Source organism: Pseudoliparis swirei, chromosome 9 (assembly GCF_029220125.1).
Source record: "Pseudoliparis swirei isolate HS2019 ecotype Mariana Trench chromosome 9, NWPU_hadal_v1, whole genome shotgun sequence".
In the NCBI taxonomy this organism is placed as follows: Eukaryota; Metazoa; Chordata; class Actinopteri; order Perciformes; family Liparidae; genus Pseudoliparis; species Pseudoliparis swirei.
Window position 1 is genome coordinate 11,902,232 of NC_079396.1, and position 25,774 is coordinate 11,928,005.

General features: G+C 42.4%; 1 protein-coding gene and 1 long non-coding RNA gene across 8 annotated transcripts in view; one reads left to right on the plus strand and one right to left on the minus strand.

Moving 5' to 3' along the window:
* The first annotated feature begins 12,747 nt into the window (after positions 1-12,747).
* On the plus strand, positions 12,748-17,394 carry LOC130200202 (uncharacterized). 2 transcript variants are annotated; one of them, XR_008832947.1, is made up of 3 exons: positions 12,748-15,353; positions 15,427-15,484; positions 15,565-17,394. It is a non-coding gene; the product is annotated as an uncharacterized LOC130200202 (long non-coding RNA). The 2 variants fall into 2 exon arrangements; XR_008832946.1 differs by lacking the exon at positions 12,748-15,353 and having other exon boundaries at positions 15,360-15,484.
* A 6,117-nt stretch (positions 17,395-23,511) lies between these two features.
* The window catches only part of rerea (arginine-glutamic acid dipeptide (RE) repeats a), a 94,580-nt gene continuing 92,317 nt past the window's right edge, over positions 23,512-25,774 (minus strand). For all 6 annotated transcript variants that reach the window (XM_056424264.1, XM_056424263.1, XM_056424265.1 and 3 more), the window contains 3 exons: positions 24,747-24,917; positions 24,459-24,636; positions 23,512-24,376 (listed from right to left, as the gene is read on the minus strand). In XM_056424264.1, coding sequence (XP_056280239.1) covers positions 24,343-24,376; positions 24,459-24,636; positions 24,747-24,917 — 383 coding nt within the window. In that variant the 3' untranslated portion in view covers positions 23,512-24,342. The remainder of the gene's footprint in view (positions 24,377-24,458; positions 24,637-24,746; positions 24,918-25,774) is intronic.

Sequence of the window (25,774 nt, forward strand, 5' to 3'; positions counted from 1 at the left end):
TCTGCTTCAAAACATCTAGAATATTCTATACTGGGTTTTTTTGGTCAAAAAAACAAAACATCAACCAAACTATTTCCTACTGTAAAAACGATCTCCATGACATTATTTATGGAAATACATGTTGCCAATGATGTATTAATTTTGAAGAAAGCCCATTCCAATGATGTAATTAATATTAAACTTTCATAAAGTTGACCATACAATTTTTTTTAAACGTGTCGAAATCAATGCAGCAAAGAGACAGATGTCCTGACATTCAGCCCTAGGGTGGGATGAATACCCCAAACTGTATCCTACACTTCCCATAACCTCTCTCAGAATGAGCTCATAGGGCCACAGAAGATATTATACAACTATTAGAAAGACTGTATTCACATATAAAATCGATGTACTCATACGTACTCATAACTTCATCACAGTTATGCGTACTAAACAGAAGAATATCAGCATCCGTTATGCAGCTCCCGATTCCCATGATGCTCTCTGTCATCTGAGAGAGCAACTTGCTGCTCGCTGCCTCAGAAAAGCTCACTGTAGTCCTTTTGCAGGAGGAGTTGTAAGGAAGTCGACTCGCAGGTCAACGTGGAAAAGACCGCCCATATGCAAGGACCTTGTGACGGTTCTGCCGCTGGCTCACTTGCGAGCCCGGCATGGAACGGCACTCATGAATAATGCATGGGGACATCTGCCTCCCCTGAATTATAGATCTGTGGAGGCCCAGCATATGGGAACAGCCCAGCAAGTGCTAATGGCTAACTCCCCATGACAAAATATGGGTTAGAGACATGTGAGTGATAGTCGGGTCATGCAACCTTTGAGACATGAGAGTGTGAGGTGGCTTGTAAATGTGATTACTTAAATGTATGCATGCGTGTATCTGGAATGACGGAAAGGCTCCAATGGATAAACAAGTGAATATAAACATAAACAAGCATCCAAATGAGCAAACAGACACAGGCACTAATTAAACATGTTGCCGGGAAATCTGTGATGTGGAATTCAAGACTTTCCTCACTGGGAAAATGCACAATTGTGCTTCTTCTGAGCCAAATTCGGCTAACCTAGTGGACGTAGCATTAAAATAGCCTCAGTAACCCTCAGTCTCACAAGCGGTGGCTAATGTCTTTTATGTAGGCTTCCTCCTGCTGAAGTGCAGCCTGCTTGAATATTCTATACTCTGGTTGTAAGTCCTGCTCTTTAAAGAAGCAGAGCAGGGCGGGAGGTTGGAGGCAGAGGGGGGGGGGGGGGCCTAGTCGAGCAGGAGGCCTGGTCTACTGGGGACCAGTTCGATCTCCGCCTTTCTCTCCAGGATTATCCTCTTATCAGCGCCGCAAAAGCCAGACTAAGCAGCGCCAGTAATTAGCCGATCTTTAATTAACGAGCACCTCGTTCCAAAACCACCCACGGTCCATGTAGGCTCCCTCTTGGAAAGCAGTCAGTGCGGCGTAGAGATGAGCAGACTTAATCTTGTTTTTGTCTCAGCAAGAGAAAGTGAACGTGTAGAAAGGGCCAAAGTTCGTCCTCAAGTAGTCGCAGCACGCAGAGCGTCCCTCATGCTCGCACGCTCACAAACAAGCCTTTCTCCACCGCAGGTTTCAAAGGGAAACCTACCACCCACCATGTGTGTTTGTGATGTGTATGTGTGTTCATTTGAGTGTATACTCGAGTGTATGGATTACTGCACTCAAATTCTGCTACCTCTCACCATCAGTGTGCGATAGACTTGAATTTCCAGGCTTACTTAATAAAGCTTTCTACAAATCTACAATGGCAACATATGTAGGAGAAGTTGAAGGACAGAAATCTCCTTCATGAGCCCCAATGAAGCTGAGAATGTAAAAGGCTTACAACCCCACTTCACCGCGCCACTTTTTACAGAAGCCTCTAGACTGGAAGAAATAATATATACAGTTGCATACATTTGAATACGTTCAATAAAGAGTGACGAGGTAAATAACACAAACTCCAGTGCAATTGGTTTACTAATTTTGGCGCGAATAGAACCGGAGTGAAGACTGGGTCATCTGAAGGAGAGTGAGAGCAAGATGACGGCCTGCAGATGAAAAGAGACCGATGGTGCCCTGGTCTGGTCTGGCCCGGCCTGGCACCACCGAGAAGGAGGGGCTGCGGCGCCCCAGCATGCATACATTAGCAGTGCTTAGGCACACTAATTGCTTCTCACTTAGACAAATCTCCTGCAAATCACGGCTGTGCCGCCAGCACTGCCCAAGCCCCCCCGGGAAGGAGAGACGGCAGGCAGGCGGACGGAACGAGAGGCAGAGGAGGAGGAGGAAGAGGAGGGGGGGTGGCGAGTGGAGCGTGTGTACCAAAGGCGCCTCGGAGCAGGATGGAGGAGGAAAGAGAGGAGGAGGAGGAGGAGGAGGAAGGGGGCGCTCCCAAGGGAATGGAGAGAAACGAAGAGAGAGGAAAAAAAAGCACCAACACTTCAAGAGCGCCTCTTTCTCTCTGCTCATCCATAGTCCAGGCTGAGTGCCCCCCCCCCCCGTCCCCCGCCCAACCTCTTACACCCCTACCCTCAGAAGCCCCACCGCTGCTCCGCTCCTCCAATGCTCCGTCCCCCTCCTTCCCCCCTCTTCCACCAGCTCTCAGATCTCTGCTCTGCCCCCTTGGTCGCCCCTCCTTTCTCTCTCGCTCTCCCTCGTTCCATAGAAAAGTGGAGGAAAGATGAAACTCTACAAAGAGGGAAAAAAAATCAATAACACAGATGGATAGCTGGATAACAGGGTCCGGCATGCTTTGGCGGTGAGGCAATCCAGAGGGTGCCCACACAACTTCCACACAGGCGGAGAGACGGGCGAAAACAAGGCGCTGGGAAGAGGGTGGTAATCAGCCTCAGGAAGCTAGCATCACCCGCAACACACGAGTACACACTTGTTCACACACAACAATACATGGCTGCATGCAAACACTGACATATAGGCGTGAGGACACATGCTAAATATAAATAAAAGCATCTACACTAGTTTTGGAAAGAAAACACAAAACCACCTCGCCCTGTGCAGCAGATTGGAGAAATACAACTAAACAATAATAGTTATCAGTTAACCTGAGGAGAAAGATAATAGCGGGCTGTAATAACAAAGATGTTATACATCAACATTATAGAAGGGTCTGCATGATTCCACAGGGGATATTTGAGATATTGAGTAACTGAAGGCAACATTTCTTGTGAGCTGTGGCTCAAGGTGCCTCATCAAGAACAAAGTATACAACACACTGCAACGACATAGCCCGCATTTAAATATTCATTACAGAGACAAAAAAGGAAGTAGCTGGGGCTTAATCACCGGAGTATATGTCTGTATACATTTGTATGAGTTTGTGTAGCTATTACAGTTTCTAAAACGTGTTTAGCTCTGCGGACGTTGAAAGGGCGGACGGGTCAGAGACGCACTGGCTTTCAAGAGTCACTAAAGAAAACTTGCTTCCGCTCAACAACAAAAATGAAGTGTGATTTCAAGATTTGTTTACCTCAAAGACGATCAGATGATGAGCTCAGGCTTTCCAAAAATGTTCTTACACAAAGTGAACTGCGGTCGCTCAGACCTCTGTGGCCTCTGGTCAGGTGTGGGGTGACATCACCCTCACTGCCTGGCATGGCTTTTCATTGTTAGAGGAGCCTGATCTTGTGTATTTATAGAAAATACAATTAAACCTACTGCCAGGAGTCATATAAGCAGCAGCATTAACAACAAGGTAGCTGTACTATTCAATTGTGAATAGAGAATTGTAGGGAAGAAAAGAAATACAGTAAAAAAAGAGGAAGAAGTGATTGTCTTGGAATAGAAACACATGTTTATCAGTCTGTGATCAAAATTTAGCTTTAGAGTTCTGATTTGATGAAGCCAAAAGTCAATATGGTGTTATTCTCCACTTTAAAGCTGCATGGCATCAGGCAAGTTATCAAAGATGAGTCACTAATAATGCAATGTCAACTGGTTGGATTATTGCAAATTTGCTGCATATGCTTCAGGTGTTTTAATTGAGCAACACTAACTGACAATAAAACTGGATTATAGTTGGTTTCTTGAAAAACCCTCCGTGGCACATGCTGTAAAATATCAAATGGGGGCCAAGAATGCGGGAAGTCTCTTAGTAATGGTCTTATTAATTGGCTGATCTCATATTTATTTTATGTGGCAAGAAACACAAATATATATATATATATTACTTATTGTATATTACTGTACCTGATGACAGCCATGTAGACTTCAGGGTGTCCTGGTTGAGGTGTCAGGCAGGTTAGATCAGCTGGTTTTTCCTCCCAATCCAACTGTGGGAGAGGTGAAAGGGCAACAACTTCACGATAATGAATGTCCATAATGATGACCCCCATACACACATCAGAAACATAAACATGCAAAACCACACACAGATGCCACCACGCTTTCCTCCTTCAGTCCAATCTTTGTGTGAATGACTATAATTCTCTTTTGGTGGTGATTTTCTGACGAGGCAAAAAGCCAAATGACCGTGAGGAGGCCACATTCAAATGTAGCTCTGAAAGTCGATCGAAGTCTGTTACAATAAGTTTGAAACAAATATATAACATTTATTTGGTTATAAACACGTTCTGTTGCACGGAAATAATTTCGGCACTTTCCTCATTTGATTAGATTGAATTCAAATCCTCCTTTCATTGAGTAGACAGGACCGAGATGAGGGGATGACGGAAAGGTTGAATAGAATAGTTTGAATTTAATTGAATCCATTTAAGTTGTGTTCAGGCTACATGGATGTGGACGGGAGAGATGCAACTGATTGGAAAGCAGAGTTCAGTACAGTTAAACACTTGATTGAATTGTGTCCAATAACAATGAAACACACTATTGCTACACAACATGAGGCACAGCGGTCATCATGAAGGTGATGATGAATGCAATGTATGAATATTCAAAGTTAATCAACAGAAACATTTAAAGTATTTATGATCGTTTTCTTATTCATAGCTGAAATTTCCAATTACGCAGTTCACAGGGGTCTCCAGTCAGATGATAACTCACTAGCACCACCTCCTGTGAGCTCTGGTCATGGCGCGAGGATGTCCTGGACATCATCGACCCTGAAGGTGAAGGCACCAACACACGAACAGCTACAGCACATGGTGAGGGCGCCACCGTGTGGAAGGAAGCAGCCATCTCATCGACCAGCTGGCAGCATATGAAACGGTATTTATAATGATCTGTTAGTTGTAACTTATACAACTGTTTATTATTGTGAACGATGTGACCGTTTATATTGTGAATAAAAGCTCAAACATCTTTCTGACACTTGAAAAAAATCAAATATCCTCTCAGTGTTCTCCCAAACCTTTAGTAAAGTATGGAGACCTTTTCTAGTCAATACGACTCTTTACAAGAACCTCTCGACATAGACTCAGGTGGATCCGCTCCATAGCAACAGTGAGCAACCCCCCCCCTCCCCTTTTTGTTGTTGTTTTTTCTCTTTCGTTTTCTATTATGTTTTCTCTTTCCTTTAGCCATTACTCATTCCCTTTTTTACATGCAACTTCTCACTATTATTTTTCATTCCCAAATTGCTTTACGTTGCCTGATCGATTAATGCAATTATTTGACTGTCTACATCTGCGTCCCCTGAATGTACCTGAATATACCTGAATGCACCCGAATGTACTGTGTAAGTTCCATAGCCTTTAACCCTACATTGGGTGGGGTGGGTACGGTGGGTGGATGGGGTCGGGAATGAGGTTTTGGATTTCAATGAGACATGTGTGAATCCTCTTCCCTGGTGGGATAAAAAAACTGTGAAATTAATAAAACTAATGAAAAAAATGTAAAAGCTCAAACATATACAGTATATGGAAAGACAGAAATGTATACATTAATATAATAATGTAGTATAAATGCTATCTTAAAGAGAAGACTGTATTTGGGTGATACAAATGGAAAATAAAACAGACACACTGGTTCAATGGTGATAAATAGTAACTATGTAAATGAAACGGCTCAGGGTTGATAACAAGTGACTTTCATTCGAAGAGAAACATGTTATCATCTTTTCTCTTTGAGTCCTAAATATTTGACTGTTGTGGAATATTTTATGATGCTTTATCATTAATTATGTTGTATGTTGTGATTGTAATCATAAGTATTGTTCGCATTATGTACGATGTGAATGTGTGAATAGCAATTATAGTCGCAGGGTATATATACACACAAATACTGTAATGTTATACGTAGGTAATGTTAGGCTCATGTATGAGGACCCTGGACACCAGATAGATACTCATTTCCTTCACTAATGCTACTTTAAGAAATATAGCAGACCAGTTACAGAACATTCATATCATCTAAATGTCAGAGTAGTGAATGGCCATCTTTATGTTGACAGAATGCATTAACTATTAGATGGGTGTTAAACTAATTATCACCGTGGGCTGCAGCAGCATCATGTTGCCCTCAAAGGGCTGTAACACTGTATAAACATATATATATATATAATTTATAATTCTAATTACTCCTGAACATATTTTTATGTAACTATCTTTGCATTTGATTATTGTTTATTAAACTGTAAAAATATTCTACGTACATATAAATGTAAAAATATATGTAAGAAAATGTTATTATAACATAAATCCATTTAATTTAGGATTAAGAAACCGACATTACTGATTTAAAGATCAACCAAACGTTATCTGGACCAGACCAGTGGTTCTCATCTGGTCTGGACCAGTGGTTCCCATCTGGTCTGGACCAGTGGTTCTCATCTGGTTTGGACCAGTGGTTCCCATCTGGTCTGGGGCAATGGTTCTCATCTGGTCTGGACCAGTGGTTCTCATCTGGTCTGGGCCAGTGGTTCTCATCTGGTCTGGAGCAATGGTTCTCAACTGGTCTGGACCAGTGGTTCTCATCTGGTCTGGACCAGTGGTTCTCATCTGGTCTGGAGCAATGGTTCTCAACTGGTCTGGACCAGTGGTTCTCATCTGGTCTGGGCCAGTGGTTCTCAACTGGTCTGGACCAGTGGTTCTCATCTGGTCTGGACCAGTGGTTCACATCTGGTCTGGACCCGTGGTTCTCATCTGGTCTGGGGCAATGGTTCTCATCTGGTCTGGAGCAGTGGTTCTCATCTGGTCTGGGGCAATGGTTCTCAACTGGTCTGGACCAGTGGTTCTCATCTGGTCTGGGGCAATGGTTCTCAACTGGTCTGGACCAGTGGTTCTCATCTGGTCTGGACCAGTGGTTCTCATCTGGTCTGGGGCAATGGTTCTCAACTGGTCTGGACCAGTGGTTCTCAACTGGTCTGGACCAGTGGTTCTCAACTGGTCTGGACCAGTGGTTCTCAACTGGTCTGGGGCATATCATAGTATGCCAACACGAAAAAAAACTATTTCATTAATTCCCCTTTACAGTCAATTACAAACCAAAAGGTGCATCTTAAGGACACGAGGTGATACAACATACATACCAATTCAGTAATGTCAGCCTTTAAAACAAATACTCAATAATGCTTTCATGCACAAACATGAAATAAAAAGTCCAACTACTGATAAGTAGTTAAAAAAAGACTGAAATTATGCAACTTTAGCTCAAAAAGTGTAGAGAAATAACTTTTCTTCTGATTACCTTATCAGTACATAAATACTGAAAAACATTGTGCTTTGAAGAAAATGAAGCAGCACTCACTTCAACCTGAGCTGTAACACCGGAGTCCGGAGGATTTCCTCATGGGAGAACTGGGAAGTTTCCTGGAGACAAAGTCAATGCACAGACGCACATAGATGCGAATAATTCGCAAGCAGAATTATTTTTAACTCAGGCGGGAAATGTGTGTGTGGCTGTGTTGTTAAAGCCAATCAGCGTTGAGATGCTGCACCTGATATCAGTGACGTCATGTTGTTGTTGGAACAGAAACTACGGAGGATGAGTTGACAGACTGCGGTCAACTCAGCAGACACTGACATTGTTGTGCTCCGAGTGACAGTCATGTAAACACATTCAAACGACCCGATCAGGAGGGAGCGAGGGAAAGATCCACGTGACATAGTCTCCGGTTTTGCAATGTTATCAGAAAAATTCATCTGACACAACATCCGGCTTTCAAAATAAGATGTCGACAAATCGTAAATGTGCCTATATGGAAATTAGATTAAATTAATTATATTCACATCATTAAGTATAAAACATGTGACCTTCAACAAGTGACTTAAAGATCAAGTACAACTCAATTGTGTGTGAAGTTTATTTATTCTTTGATATAAGGGGTTAATGGAAATATAATTAATGGAATTGTATCTGATATGTGTTCAGGACATTTTTTACAACATCCAAACAAAAATAAAATATCTTAACTTTTACTAAAAATTTAACTGATTTTGTACCTTTTAAATAAATCATTTATGACATATAAAAATCATTTTCTCAATTATTCCAAGCAATGCTTTTCATGTGTCTGATTCACTGTGAGATCTTTCAAAATAATGTATGTTCAAAACGCTTATTTCGGCATATTTGACAAGCTATCGACACTTTTCTCAATAATTCCAAAATGTGATGATGCATATATATGTTGAAGACACACATACAGAAAATTAAACAATTTTAACATACCAATTCTGAGATTTTCTAAAGTAAAAGTCCTAGATTATCTGCAAGAAACCGGGAGTTTCTGAATGTTTGAGGCGGTGTAAACTGTTCTCAATAATTCCAAAATACTTTTCTCAATTCCAGGCAAAGATTGAATCATATATGTTCAGGACGTCTCAGACTCTCCACCTATACGGACAATCAAACCCATTTACTGTTAAACAAAATTAGGAGATATTTCAAAGCAAATGTCCTGCATTTGTCCTTCAAAAAGCTCATTTCTGAATATTACAAATATGTTTCAATAGATTCCAGGCATTGACTTATGCATACAGTATGTGCTCAAAACATCTATGACTCGAATCATAGGGGAAATCAGAATTGATTACTATAACATGTAATAGTTTTTCAAAGTAAAAGTCCTATAATTGTACTGATTATAATAAACAATGGTTGATCCTTGTTTTCTCAGGATGTCTCTGACTCTAATCATATGAACATGTTACATGTTTAATGTTCCAATTAATATATCTTTCAAAGTAAAAGTCCTACTTTTTTATGATCAAAAAGCTCAATTCTGAATATTTAAGATGATATAAAAAATATTTTATGAATTCCACCCAATGACTAATGCATGTGTTAAAGACATCTGTCTACACATATACAGACAATGAAACAGCCTTCAGTTTGACACCTGTGAAATATTCGACATACTTAACATAAAGTAGCACTGGTCAAGGTCTCCGTTTGTAAACTAGAAGTTTTGTATTTATCATAACCATGTTTCCTACATCTGTTATAGAACAGTGGTTCTTAACCTGGGTTCGATCGAACCCCTTAAGAACCCCAGGGGTTCGAACCCCAGACTCATCGAACTCCTGGGGTTCGGTGAGTCACTCTCAGGGGTTCGGCAGGGGTCAAGACACATACAATATAACCAGCTTCACACTAGCAATCTCGGGCTGTTTTTGTCGGTCGTCAAAAAAAATTGTCTCCCGACATCCGCCCGACACCATCAGCGTGAGACGCTCCGCCGTCGTCACTGACTCGTGTCGTTGGTGAATCTAACAGCTGCTCTATAGCGCTGCAAGCGGCAGATATTCACACGAGGCCGTTTTTACGTTTTTGATCTCAAACGGTATTTTGAATGAACCATAAAACAAAAGAACAACAGCTGCACGGACCCAGACGTAGAGGTGAAAGTCACCGAGCTGTTTGAGCCTACGGGTGATGTTATGTTTAAATATATATTCATGTTATTAACCCAATAGGCTACGAGGGTGTTAGATGTTCCGATGTTTTGTGGGATTTCTACAACAAGTATAAAGCAGAAATATTGGCTGTAACGGATCCCCGTTTATGAAGTGGTATGGAACTTACTGCTGGTGAAATTACTTTTATTACATGTGTAAATGGCATTTACGTGGCCGTACTGTCAAGTTCGCATTTAAACGTAAAGCAAATGTGTGATTCCTTTTAACTTTTCAGAATAAAAGTCTTATTTATCTATTAGAGAGGAAATGGATTAGAACCTCTATGAATTATTCATACACAACAATATAAAAAGGCATACATCAAAACCAATAAGGAAAATACAAAACAGGCAATCAACACAAAACAACAAACCTTCCATGGGGTTACACTAACCTAAAGTTGGTTAACCTAACATAAACTAAGCTAATGTAAACTAACCTAATGTAAACTAACCTAATGTAAACTGAACTAAAGTAAACTGAACTAACATAAACTAATCTAAAGTTGGTTAACCTAACGTAAACTAAGGTAATGTAAACTAACCTAATGTAAACTAACCTCATGTAAACTGAACTAAAGTAAACTGAACTAACGTGAACTGAACTAACATAAACTGAACTAATATAAACTAACCTAAGGTTGGTTAACCTAATGTAAACTAAGGTAATGTAAACTAACCTAATATAAACTAACCTAATGTAAACTGAACTAAAGTAAACTGAACTAACATAAACTGAACTAACGTAAACTGAACTAACATAAACTAACCTAAAGTTGGTTAACCTAACGTAAACTAAGGTAATGTAAACTAACCTAATGTAAACTAACCTCATGTAAACTGAACTAAAGTAAACTGAACTAACGTGAACTGAACTAACATAAACTGAACTAATATAAACTAACCTAAAGTTGGTTAACCTAACGTAAACTAAGGTAATGTAAACTAACCTAATATAAACTAACCTAATGTAAACTGAACTAACATAAACTGAACTAACGTAAACTGAACTAACATAAACTAACCTAAAGTTGGTTAACCTAACGTAAACTAAGCTAATGTAAACTAACCTAATGTAAACGGAACTAAAGTAAACTGAACTAACGTAAACTGAACTCACATAAACTAACCTAAAGTTGGTTAACCTAACGTAAACTAAGCTAATGTAAACTAATCTAATGTAAACTGAACTAAAGTAAACTGACCTAACGTAAACTAACCTAATGTAAACTGAACTAAAGTAAACTGAACTAAAGTAAACTTCGGTTAGCTCGGTAAAGTCTTAACTTTGTCGACAGCCTACAAACGTTTTTAGGTGAACTTTACATGAATAATCTTCTCCGTGTTGGTTGTCAGCTGTTAGCCTGACTCATGGTTTATTAGTCGGCTCCCCACCGTTGGTCCATAAAAAGCTTTTTATTGCTTCACTTAGACGTTTGACACATGAACATCTCCACCTGTTGGCTCAACTACCTTTACCAAATCATACCAAAATAATACTCGTACAAATCATTTATACTATATGTAAAAGTAGTAGGATGATGCTGTATCATACAAATATAAAATGTATTAAATGAAATATAAAAGGTATTGTGTAGAACCATAAATACTGGCTCATTCTATTTTGCATATTTTTTCAACTTTAAGAATATTTAAAGTGGCACAAATGGCACTTTAGCCTCAATTAACCTGTCGACCTGCAAATGCAGTTATTTAGTATGGGCTACTCCACATAAGGTTGAGAGACTATTGTTGGGTGGGTTGATTTTTACACATTGTACAATGGTAACAAATATATATAGTTACTGAATGTTTACATTTATTTTCTGGACCATCTATTGGAAAACATTTCAGATGCAATAGAAAAGCACAAGTATCAGAGCAGAGGTTATACATTACCTTCTGTTCTCCATTGTGTGTTGTTTGCATGCGTACTTACGTATTTGTATTGCTGTATTACTCAGTGCATACCTCTTTTTAAATTGTACCAATAATTTCCTCAAACCAAAAACTGATTTCCTCAGAATGCAAACATTACAATCACACGTACGGGAAGTCAACACAATGGCATGAACAAGACTTTACAAGATTTACAAGATTTTACACTCGAGAAATAAGAAAGTGTCTGAAAGATTGACACCTTTCCCCACAGGGCTGTATAACAGGTGCCATTCTAAAATCATGTATTTTGTTTTAATAGTCCACCATGAGAAAGAGTCAACGGAAACAACTTTCTATTATGCTTTGTTGTGTCTCTCCGTGTCAGTTAAATCAATTTAAAAAAAGACTTGAATTGTTGGGATAATCTTTTGGCGCCCTCTGCTGGTTAACAACAAAAACAACAACAACGACAACAATGTGAAATCACAATAAACTGGAAAATGATACAAGAAACCTTTGTGTTTCCAGGATTTATATTTAATATATTTAGACAAGGCACATGTTGACTAACACTGCAGATCTAATTTATATCAACGCTTGCTATCTTGAGCTGCATAGTTTGGTTTTTCCAGAGATCCCTGAATTAAACCACGTACTCGCCAATGCCCTCACTGTAATCTCAAGAAGGGTTTCCAAAACGGACAAAACTCTCGCATTATGTCAAAATGAAACCACGGACATAGCACAGAACGTTTTTGTTTAACACATAAACCATTTTCTTCTTTGCTGAATAAATTTGTTGCCATAAAGTCCTCTGTGGAGCCCGGCACGTGAACATGCACTCAATCCTGGGATCAACATGTAGACAAACACTACTTGCTATTTTATGTTGTACAATAAAACAAGGACATACCATTTAAAAAAACATTTTATTCAGCTTTTGTTGCTGCAGTTGCCCCTCCTCCTTACTGCCACCCACCCACTCACACACAGCTATACAGAGCAACTGCAATACAATACATGAATATGATCTTCTTTCCAGACGCTCTTCCCCCGATGTAACCTGTTCATCTTCAGTCATGTTGCTTCCCAGGGAAGCGAGGTGTGGACCGAGGCCGTGCTGCCGGCTGCCGGCTGCTCGCTGCAGGCCGACGGGCCCACAGGCCGACCCAGTGTGACGGGTCGGCTCAGCCGAGCCGGAACAGGCAGTCACGAGACAAGGTCGGCCATGATGAGACTGACAACACGAGTGGAGATTGCACATGATACGCCTTTGTTCACCCGGTGGCCTCGCCCTTGTTCTCATCTTCTCTTCATTCCCCCTCACAGGCCGCCCTCTCATATCTCTCCCTCACAATGTCAAGTGTTACCGTTTTATTTGCGTTCCCTGAAAGGCATTTGATTTGTTTGAACATCTCTGCGAGGACATTTGTCCTTGAATGATGGCAAGCAGCAATGCAAGAGACAGTTTGTATAATTTACTTTTATTCATACCCTACAAAGACGCACCGACAAAGAGCAGCTTCCTTGATTTAAGGAGTGTGTAGGCCTACTGTTGCAGACAGCGAGCAAACCTGCCGCGCACTCCCACACAGCCACGGAGCTGGTTCTGTCAGCAGCGAGAGGGAGAACATGGCACCACAGTGTGTTTGCCAACAGTTAGGAAACTGAGCAAAACACACACACACACACGCACACACATTGCACAAACACAACATTATCACTATTTACACATTCTGCCTGTTGAAGCTCATATATGCTCAGAGCAACTGTGCAAACTGCAGAACAACTTACATCAGCATGTGTGTGTGTGCACAGCAGCTGGTAATTGTAGGCGTCACCAGACTGTGAGGGCCAGATGTAAGTGTAGAAAAAGTGCAATCTGTCAGATTGCTGTATTTAAAGGATATCCTGAAAGCCATGTTAAATACCGAGTAATAATCTCCAAGGTGACGCGTTGAGGATCACATATTTTCCAGTGTTAATTAGTTTCCAGCTAATAGTCTGATCATATTTACAGGCAGCAGTAGAGCACGTTGCCAAATCAAATCAAATGCTTGAGTTCATTTATATCTGGATTTCTCTTCCTTTTAAAAACATAAAAGTCAGAGTCAACCTTTACATTGTTATTCATGTGATGCATATGTCCGCCAGGGCAAAGCTGTGTCTGTTTGCATGTTTGCATACAGATAGATCAACCTTTCCACAGTCATTTGAGTCTATTTACGCTATTTCCACTAGAGGACTCTCTAGTCTGCACCACTAGCTGTCCACATGGAGCACATGGAAAGCAGCCGTGTTGGAGCGGTGCAGCTCCCCCTGAAGAGGGCAGTCTTGTCAAGTGCCTTTACATTTGAAATCCACCATCCTCTGCTCTCATTTCAGGAATTAATAGCTTACACACTTACTGTAAAACCTCACGCAGTAAAAACAAAGTAAACGTTACCTTGCAAAACATAAAAAGACACCTAAAGAGCAGTATTCTTGGAAATGGTTTTTTTAAATTGGTGGAAAATGATGAAAAACACTAGTAATAGCACACAACAGCCGGAACAGGGCTTCAAAAGGAAGTCAATCAAATAAACTGAACAAACACAAGCTGTAAAATAGTTTAACGGCAGCGCTGCGTTGGGCTCAGGCCGCTGCAGCTCGGTGGCGTGCTCGCTGCTCTTTGTTCTAACCAGAGCATGTGCCACAAGCCATCACTGCTTTTCCTCAACAGCTGCTAAACCCATTAAATCTGCAGCCAGCCACCGGAGTAGAGGGCTTACGGGGAGGAAGGAGGGCTCGACTGAACCATGCACTGCTCCTCCAGAACCCCGGGGCCCGCAGCAGAGACATGCCCACCATGGACGTAGACCAGCAGGATCAGCGGTGTGCGTCCCGCTTCACGCATCTGCTGTTTGCAACAGTCTATTCATCAAATACAATTTAAATGTGATTGTTATGAAGTCATTTATATCACGTGTTTAGATGACATGTTGAGGTGATTATCTGGACGGTATGTTTCTTATCGTCTGGACTGAAGAAAAGTGCATTTGAAGGGGATTTTACGAGCAGCGTGGTGATTATCCAGAATCCATTCCGCATCGTTTAGTGGACCGACACTCGGTTCGCTCTGCAGTCCCGCGCCTCCGGCTCTGAAGCTCAATGGCTCCCAGTGCTTCTATTTGCTGTGCGGCAGGATATCACCACACTATTCATTTCCAGGCTTCACATCACCTCATTTAATGGACCTGTCCCTCTGCACAGTATTAAAGCTTTATAAAGACGGTCCTTCCTTCGGAAAAATACAGCGTACAGCTCTTTTATTTTTGTCTCCATTTAGCTCATTTCGAGGCTCAGTGATTTGTCTGGATTGGCTTCACACCCCATCTCAAGGGGGCTTCAGTTGGTCCATAACCTCAGCACCACCGCCTCTGATTAGCAGCCCATACTGAAAGAGGATGTTATGCTGTTGTGGCAGAGGGTAGCCTCACTCTCTGGGCGTCAGCACACCTAATTCGGGGGAGCCAATCATGGTGCGCGGGGCCCGGTAAAAGTGACGGGGAAGCGTTTGGTTCCCCCTTGACATCAAGCACGGCTTCCGCCACGTTTGCGGACGCGTTGGGCTCCCCTCCTCCTGTACGGAGGTTCATCTCTGGTGCGCGCTGGTGAGTTCAGTTCCACTCCGGCTGTTATGGTCTCATTGTGCCGTGTCCTTAACTCGTTCCGATTTTTATATAGCCGGCAGCTTGCCTCCTCCCACCCTCCAAGTGGAATGCTTGGAATGCCCGACTGATCGGTTGGTGACTTCCGGGTGCTGGGTCCCGTAGCTTGGGAGGTCTTACTATGTTTTGACGGGCTTTCGTCCTTTTATTTTAGGAGACTGTTGGCCGGGTCGGCGGAACGCTGCCACTCCATATGGGCCACTGCTGTTTTGCCTAGGATTGTTTTAACAACTGCCGTGGCACTGTTGAGCGTCCACAAACGCTATACCCGCCACTGGTCAGTCCCCGGCCTACACCTTTATTTTCAGTAACGGCCCTTTTTATTATTATCTTGCATTTTATACATTGTGTGATCGAATTAATATTGTATATGGATTGGAACCGCGTCTCTCGCTACCTGTGTGTATAAGGAACCAGCGTTAAGATAGGATAAGCGGTTTGGATAATGCAATTAAATATGTTCATTAACATTTAGCCATTTTTGCCCCCAATCTTAATATGTTGTGAAATGGAGCAGAACACACGTGGTGTGGGTGAAGCAGAGAATCAGGCCTCACAGTAACATTTGATGGTGCTTGAGAGGGTCCATTAATGCTGAATCTTCAAAGAGATGCTATTTTCACCCCAAATAAGTTGTATTCTGGAGCAGGGACAAATACATCGTATAGGACTCGTCACCTCCTTTTGATAACCAAGGCAAAGGGAGCAGCGTGCCTCGCCTTGGCGGGGCGTGTCCTCGGGGCCTTGGAAGCTGCCTCTGACCACCAGAGTGAGTTCATCGGTCTGCAGCCCGCAGTCGCAGAGCGGTCTCTCCCAGAGACTCGCACTGGAGATTAATTACACAGCGGAGGTGAGGGAAAAAACAAAGGCCAATCCATCTGGGTCAGGGCAAGCGGACAGGCCCATGGCGCAGCAGGTGTAGGCGCTGACAACGCCATCTATCACAGGGACACGGCCATTCCAACAAACACAAGGTCGGAGTGCTGCTTTCTCCTCTGGCCCCCAAGACACAGCACGGCCCCTGTGAGCCACTTGTTCACCCTCTGAGCCCCTTTTCCTTTCCCGTTGCTGTTCTAGTCCTCAGCACAGCGGGGGGCGAGGCCAACCCGCTGCCACGCTGCAGAGAAAGACACTCTGGGCTACTCCGAGGTCGCAGGCGGCTGACGGCGTGCTATCAGTCCTGGCACACACGATCGCTGAGGAAATTGCTGAGGAGTATGAGCCATTTGCTGTGTGTGATTGATTTGGCGTTGGTGCTGTTGCTACCCCGAGACGGGCTTTATAAAGCCGCGTGTGACAGGCCAGGGTCGGCCGGTTATCTTCCTGATGGGAGGCTGTGGAGCGGCGGAGCTGGGGCTCGTTAGGTCGGTCAGTTAATGGTTCAGATCTGGTGACTCATCACTGAAATGAAGTTACAAACTGTAATTGGTAAAAGTATCATTACAGTGAACTGAAACTGGTTCATATAATAATACATTGTGTTAAATGTTAAAAGTAATATTCTTAAAATATTATTTGACTGTAAAAAATAAGTGTCGAACCGCACTAATTGAGAAAATAATCCAGTTGACTAAAGTGGAATGGATTATGTACCCAGATTTGTGCTAAAAAGGGAACTTTATTTGTTGATTAACCAATAGGTAAAATATGAATGAATTTAAAATCAATGGTTTATCAAAGTAATTTATTAAGAAAAGATTGTAAACATTTGATGGTTCCAGTTTCTCAATTGTGAGGGTTTGTTGCTCTGCTCTTTATATCACTCTTAATATTTTGTTGGTTATAAAATACTAAAAACACCTTGGTCTCTTGTAATCAACCTTTTGATATTCTCTAATATTCAGACTACATGTTTAATCAATGATGGAAGTAGTCGTTACAATCCCTGGGACACGGATGTCTTTGTGGACAGACTGTAAAGCCCTCTGAGCCAAATTTGTGATATTGGGCTATACAAAATAAACTGAATTTAAATGGAACCCTAGAGAGAATACGGAGTGTCTGTATGTAGAAAGGAAGTGAGTGCAGTCGTTCACATGTAAATATGATTCAATAAGCACATTTCTTGACTAAATCTGTTATCTAAGGAGAAAACCAGAACATGTTAATCTTGTCATGTTTACATCTGAGTGCAGACAGGTCACCACCCTGCTGAGCTCATCACACTCACAATAGAGATACAGAAAACACAGGTGCTGTTGCTACATGGACAGACATGAGCTACATAACAGTTATTATAGAGTATAAACTAACTGACATGTGTAGGTTACTGTTTTTGCAGTTTATACAAGAAAATCTTCAAATTTAACAGTTTTCACAGATAGACGTCAACATGTCTTTTAAAGGGTTTAATTAGCATTTTGTTGGTATTTTTCTGAGATATTCCCAGAGCACCATCCACAATTTACTTTCATCTTTTGTGGAAGTAAATTCTCCATTTCCTCATTTTAGGACAATAGCATTCGTCAACAGCGAACGCAAACACTCAAACATAATGCATATGATCTGTTAGAGCACTGATGATACAAAGTGGCTCATAAATCAGATTTATATCAGATTCAACTGACTTCAACTCTCTGGTCTGTTTTGCTCTGATGGTAAGTAGTTAAATTAAGTCAATAAAACATCGTTTGTGACGCAAATCGGAAAATACTGGAAGCTCCCTGTTTTACAAAATTAGATTTTAACCAGTTTTAGAAAAATAAATCCTTATTTCCATAAAAAATACCTCTACGGTAAAACAGGATTATTTTTTGATTACTCTGATTACTCATGTAGTTATAAAAGTGGACAGTTTTAATGTTGTCTATTGTTAGGATGAGAAATATTTCTACAGGATAATTATCTCTATTTTATACATTTAATTTCTCACCATGTTGAGTGTGAGTTGTTTTGTTACATTAAGATGTCTCTGCTGTTGGTAATATCTAAAAGAAATGCAGAAAGAAATGTAGAACGTTAAATTTACTTGATGCAAAGCTGCTGGAGAAACTAATAACCAGAGCGCAGGAGATCCAGGCTACTGTTGTTACTATGTAGGAAAGACGTTCTTAATGCCAGACGTGGCCATCAGGAGCGGTTTGTTAGGCAGTGTCTGTGCAACTGGGTTTGGGATTTATGATATACTTTCTGGTTTAAGGATTAACATAATATGTTTGTAAATACAAAAGTAAAAAAAAAAAATTATGTTTTGGAGTTATAAAGAGATTAAAGGGGTTTGGGGTAAACATCCTACATTTATTTCCCCTCTAAGCAGAGAAGAAATAAATAAGACGACAGTTTGACGTCTTATTTTCATCTGCAGAGTGACCGCCAGAGCAACCCATAACTCTCCTGGCCCAATATTTTGAGATGACAGGAGAGGACATCTTTGTATTTTTTTTTTTTTAAACCTCAATTGGGTGAACGGTGAACTGCAACGTGACGGCCCACGAGGGGACGCCCGGCCCAGAGTCCCAGTGAACCTGCAGCCTCGGCCAGCTGCGTGTTTTATGACAACACATTAAAGAGGAGCCTGGAAGTCTAGCGCGTGAGCCTTGCATTGTCTTTCCTTTGCCAGCGAGCAACCGGACCTGGCACGCTGTATTGAACAAAGAGTTCCTCCGACGCTCGCCGGCTGCAGGCGGTTCCCTTGAAATAGAACTGAGGACAACAGAGGGAGAGCGAAGAGGCGGTGTGTGTGAGGCTTGCGGTAGGTGTCGGCAAAACCAAGGCCTCCTGAGGGCGTGTGTGTGTGTGTGTGTGTGTGTGTGTGTGTGTGTGTGTGTGTGCGTGTGCGTGTGTGAGAGTTGGGAGTGGGTGAGGAATGCTCGGGCCAGCAGCCGCACTGGGTTGATCTGCTGGTGCAGACATGAGGGAATCCACATTGGTTCTGACAGGAATGTGAGAGCAGGATATCATTAGACGCCTGGGAGCTGCAGCTCAGGCCTCACACAGCAAGGCAAGCAGAAAGGCTTCTCACACACACACACACACACACACCTACACACACACATTGGGTTACAGCACACTTGCCAGGTTTGAACATTAAGCTGGATCAAAATGGCCGCCGACTCTTTGACATGAAACATTACACCGCGGCATGCAGAGCTGAACTGTCCTCCCCTTCTTCTATTTCAAAAATATTTGTATTGGTATCCAACCGAGACGAACCGTCGCTCTACCTAGACCCTCCACTATCAGCAGTATAGTCAGATCTTTTATCTAGAGGATAATTAAAAGTGTGTTTCGGGAACTGCAGCTACATGTGTGAAGAAAGCGAGACGTATAAATGCCTCAAGTGATGTCACTTGAGTCGGTCGGTTGGGGTGAAAACTACAAGTCTGATAAGGAAAGAATGTGTTTGTGGAGTTAGAGATACGGGAGCTCAGACCTCATCGCTCCATAAACCAACTCAACTTATCTGAATCTAACGAGTCAGCTGTTGGTGTTCAAGTTGCATTATGGGTAATGTAAGCACAGTGAGAGGAATGCCTTATGAACAGAATGACATGAAGGAACAGTATATTATAAAAGCATGTTTGTATATATTGTGTGCCCATTCTAGTTTTATAATGTATTACTTAACATTTGCCAAAGGAGTTCCGTCGGCCGACTTACACTCCGCTTTCCATTTAACACCGTTACAATCTTAAGACACACACACACACACACACACATGTAACAGTTTAGCTCCACGCCTTCCTTTTTGTAATAGTTGTTTTCATCCTGTCACACCATCTCGTCAATCCAACTCCCCTCACCTGCCTCTGATCACTCCCTCGTTAGTCCCTCATTCCCTTCACCTGGTCCTCACGCCCTTCTCACCTGCAGCCCATCCCCTCATTAGTCCCTCACTATTTAGCTCCCTCACTTCCACTTGTCCTCTGCCAGATTGTCTTGTGTTTTCGTGCCAAGTTCTCCAGTGTTATTAGAATATATTCCTGACCTCCCTGTTCTGACCCTGCCTGCCTGCCCTGACCTCTGATTCTCTGCCCCGCCCCTTATTGGACTTGTTTGCTTCTTCGACTGATCTCCCGGTTTTGACCCAGCCTGTTTCCAACCAAAGACAGTATTCTTTGTTACTCCTGTCTGAGTCGTGCTTTTGGGTCCACTCTAATAGCGCCGTGACACCACACGAGATGATTACAGAGGAGGGAAGAGGAGGCGGGGGTCAGGGACACTTGATGAACTGCGGGGTCATTGTTGTGGACATCTGGATGATGTCTCTGTTCTTCATGAAGCAGCGGGTTTGTTTTCACTTTGTCGGACCTTAAACCCGACTTCACAGGAAAAGGTCTCTACCGTGTTATCGACTTCCAGAGTTCCTCCTCCCAGGTGGAGACATCATTCCTGAGCTTTATACAAAAACACTTGCTTTCACCTTTCCTTGGAAAATGAAGGCCGCTTCATTAACATACATATTCAGATGTTTGAGCTGCAGGGACAAACCTGGTTTTGAATAAAATGCATCTATGCATATTTGAGATGGGCTCATTTGCATTTCAGATGTATTTAATTACCTATATTGCATGCATCAAATTCCTACAGCTGTGTTCAGTTTATTAAGTTTTTACTTCACCTGAGGCTTGTTTTGTCCAAATATGAAGAGAAAACATAGAACCAATGTCCATTCTGCATCAAACTCATGAATAATGCTTGGAGAAAAATACACTTCGAAAATAAATATGGTTTCATGTCTCCTGTATATTAAATTCAGACAATGGAGGACGACACCACCAACAGAAGATCTGCTCTCCCTGTCAACATCGCTCATCTTTAAATGAACTGCTACCTTCCGACCGAATGCACTAATGGCACGTCGCCTCCTCTGCCACTGAGCATCACTCTGCAGCAGAGCGAGAGAAAAGACAGGAGGATGGAGGAGAAGATGAGGCTATATGTCCGAGACCTGCTGCAGCCGATACAATAACAGGGAGAACAGCACACGACGTATTGCTATTCAGACGGAGAGAGAGAGCTCATTTCTATAGAGTGTGTATCCCGTGTGCCTGCCTGAGGGGGACACACTGTTTCATGAAAGGGATTGCAGTTGACACAAGTCAGTCGCTCCATCGCCGAGGAGGAGGGGAGATGAATTATTCAACCAGCCGGCACTGCTCGTCTCCGACGTCTTGTCGTGTCTTATGGGGAGGTGAAGCGAGCCGGCGACAACAGGCAGCACCTCCTCGCAAGGCGGCCGTCACGACAGCCCCGGGATGGAGCATCCGAGGAACCTTGATTTTCCAGAGGACAGGGCATCATTTCAGAGAGCAGCAGTAGAATAATAGCTCCCTCTCAAAATGACAGCCATCACTGCGGCACACCATCACAGATTGCCGGTCTATCGCTCCGCGCACACGCAGGAGGAGGAGCCGCCAGCCCGCCCCGCTGATAGCGAGGCGTCTCAGCCTGAGTAAGTGTTCCTTCTGGCTTAGCCGGGCTTTGATGTTATTATACCGAAGCGAAGCAATATTCAGCTCGGAGATTGACTACCTGCCGCCGGGGCGATCTCCTACAGCCCCGTGTTTGTGAAACGGAGATAATAGAAAGCTGAAATAAAAGAAACAAGAATGCTTCATCTATTCTGTAACACATTGCAACCGTCTCCATTATTACTAAAGAGCAGATGTAGAGTTGAGTATTATCAGAACAGATTTTAAACATGAAAACTACAAACTGAGGGTGTTTAGTTTCTTTGCCGTTCAGCGAGGGAGTCATTGAAACGGTTTACCCCTGAAACACGATTATTGCCTCACGGCTGATGGGATGTAGCGGTCTGCTCTACCTCAGCATACACACACATTTATTGACAAATAAACATGTTGCATCAGAAGGCATACACAAATCAAGTCGTTTCTTGTGGTGTAACTTAGTCGTTTATTTTAATTCCACAAATTTTTCAAAAAAATTACAAAATACTCAAATGGAGAGAACACAGGACTCACAATTTTTCTTATTATTTCTACTTTTTGTTTACATTGTGTAATCCCATGGCGACTACTCGTATATACAATAAGCTTCAAGATACCAGTATATATATAAATCTTAGCAGTCAGAATTTACATTCTGCTATTGCCGCTTTGAAACAAGAAGCTAAACCATTGACAACACTTAACATCAAAGGTTTGGAGACACGAAAAGAGTAAAAGGCAAGGGTCGTCAGGAAAACGAGGCAACGGTGATGATGATGAGGAGTACGTCGTCAGAAGAGAGACAGGAGGTGGAAGATGGCGAGACAAAATGACGGTTTCTTGTCGAAGACTTTTTTGGGGATATTTAAAAAGGGGGGATGAGTTTGATGTTGTTTGCAAGTGTAAATTATGTAAATTATAGTGCTCCAATGGAAGATATGGTCACTTTTAAATGCAAGTACAGTTTCTTCATATGGTTCAAAGAAAATGTAAAAAAAGCCACAGTTGTCTAAATGTCCATGACGGTCAAACAGTCTTAGTGCATGGATCAAAAGTAGAACTCATCATGGCGAGAACAAAACAAACAAAAACATGGACTCCTGTGCACTGGCATGACAGGTCAACACAACTTGTAACAGACAGCGGCACACACACACACACACACACACACGGCTCCTGAGGCCCAGGAGTGTGTGTGTGTGTGTCCCCAAAGAACCAACGCATACAAAAACATTGTGAGGACGACACACAGACGCTCACACATCATGGCCCCTCCTCTGCTGGTCGTCACGCGTCGGCAGCCCCCCCCCTCTAGTGTCACAGTGAACATTATTACAGCCTAGCAGGAGGACGACTCAGTCGGACGCGAGTCCTGCAACAAACATGTGGCGACTGCACCGGGTGAAGAGAAGGGGACGACACAACTAGCACCGAGTCGCCACCATTCACACGCTGAAAACAATCCTGAAGTCCTGTCCGCCTCCTCGTGAACTACGTTCAAATTCAGGTCCGGGTTATTGTTTAGAATCAGGTTTTTTTTCTCACTTGAAATATCAAATTTCTTCAGTTGAGCCAAATCGGTTTCTGGCATCCACATTAAAATCAGAGTTAAAATCCTTCTCTGTAAAAACAAAAAAGTAATGAAGCGTCACTCCAATGCGGCGACTTAAATATAGATTTTAAGTGAAAGGATACAACCAATCGACTCCCTCAGTCCAAATGTGTTTTATTTTGAATCCGCGGCTTCAGTGAACGCCACAGAAACCTCGGCGACTACTGCGTCGCCTCTTCAAGTGTTTCAGATCTCTAACTCTACGCGTTGAGTTTACACATTCTGACAACCTGCTGTGTGATGATGGATGTGTGTGTGTGTGCCAGGTTTATGGTTGACATATCGTCTTTATGTGGGACTAACTCTAACACAGTGACGTCAGGAACGTTACAACTGAACCACGACTCTCTCAGAAACTGCTCCTATAATGCCATGGTGCTCCCCTCTGAAACAAGGGATAATGCTTCAAAACAATTATATCGGCGATTGAAACGACTTTGTTTGGAGTCCACACCTAGTAATAATAATAATTATAATAATAATTATATGTTTATATATACTATTTACAGACTCAAAAACGCCATGCTGAAGCTATTCCCAAAATTATGAAAAACCTCCAACAATGTATTAAAATAAATGTCGAGTTTAAGATAGCACTTGTTATTTTTCCATAAACGGCCTGACCGGTCTGATCTTTTTTTGTTGATAAGCATAGTGTCTTGTTCTAGGACCTACAAAAAATGGTCAGGGAAGCTTGTCATGCAGGAGTCTTGAGGACTTTGTCACGACTGGCTATAAACCAAAGAAAGTGAATGTCTTGAAAAAAAACAATAATCAAAAAAAGTCTGTGACGGGAAAAAAAACAACTAACATCAGAAGAATTCTCAGACGATCCACTTGGCATTCTCCATTCTTTCAAAACTGAATGAACAACTCTGTAACAACTTCCTGTGTCCTGCACCCGTCAGTCGCCGCCTCCCGGGGCTCGTTACAGCTGCTTGTCGCTCTCCTTCTTCAGCCGGCTGAAACACAAACAACTTATTAATATCTGGCCAATCATTTGATCTCAACGTTATTTCGTCTCACTTGTGTCGTCTTCCTGACCTGTAGTAGTCCTCCTGGCCGGGCAGCGGTCCCCCGTGCATGTGATGGTGTCCGTGGAGCCACTGCTGCTCCATGGCCAGCCTCTGGAGCTCCGCAGACTGGGCATGCATGGCCTGAAGCTGGTGGGCTGCAGACATTTGCGGTGGCAGGCCTTGTAGTTCCCGCGGGTATGGCGTACCTGGAGGAGGCGCGAGCAAATGATTCGATCAGGCAATCTGGCAGAGCTGGGATTGATGGAGTGGACGCCGTGTTGCCGTTAATGAGAGACGCTGTTGGCAGAGAGCCTACCGAAGACCGGGTGGCGCAGCATCTCGTGTTCGTGTGGATGCTGGCCCAGGAGAGCGTTGGGGATGCCGCCGTGCGGGTAAGGAAACCGAGCCAGGTGAGGTCCTCCTGCCATGGCCTCGATCGCCAGGGGATGGGCCCCTGAGCCTGGGGGACACACAAGACATTCCCCCCCTACGGAGAGTCAGTTTCTGAGGTTCAGGGTGCATCACGGGCAACAGAGATACACAGATTAATATCATGTTACTCCAGACTATATTTATCCACAGTAAAGCATCTGCTGGCTCCATCAGACACTTACTGGGGACATAATATGCTCTGATCCAATCCGACATGTCAATGCATTACAACAGAGATAATAAAATATGAGGTGGAGTTTCAGATCATATGGTAAATATGTTAATCTAGAAGATTGATCATAACATCAGAGTCCCTTCTGTTCCCTTTGATGAGAGAAGTATCATACGTCATATTTATCATTGTATGTATGGACAACTTGATTACAATTACAGCACTGGATACAAAAACATAATACAAATAAAATTAAAATAAAAGATTATATACTTAAAACTTCCACTTCAAAGTTTCTATTTGTACGTTATTTAAGTCGCACATAACCAATCAGATGGCCCCGAATTCCTGCATACCATCTACTTTTAGATTTATAAAGATTCTTCAAAGAAACTATTCTTTGGCCTTTCCTATTTTTAAAATATATTTACCAATGTTTTATATAAAGATATTGCTGTTGTTTTTGTGCTGATAATACAGATATCCCCTTTTTATGTAAAGCACAAAATAAACATTCAGAAAATTAAACTTAAATCTCATTAATACTTACTGCCCATTTGCAAACTCGATTTACCAAATATAATTTGGACAACACAACCAAATAATGTCGTTTTCCATAAATTCCTAATATTTTGGAGCGCAGCCCTAAAAATGTGTTATCAGTTGCTAAAATATATGTATATAGTCGTTACATCTGTTGTGCTACACTGACATGCGCATGTACGTATCCAGGGCGTGTC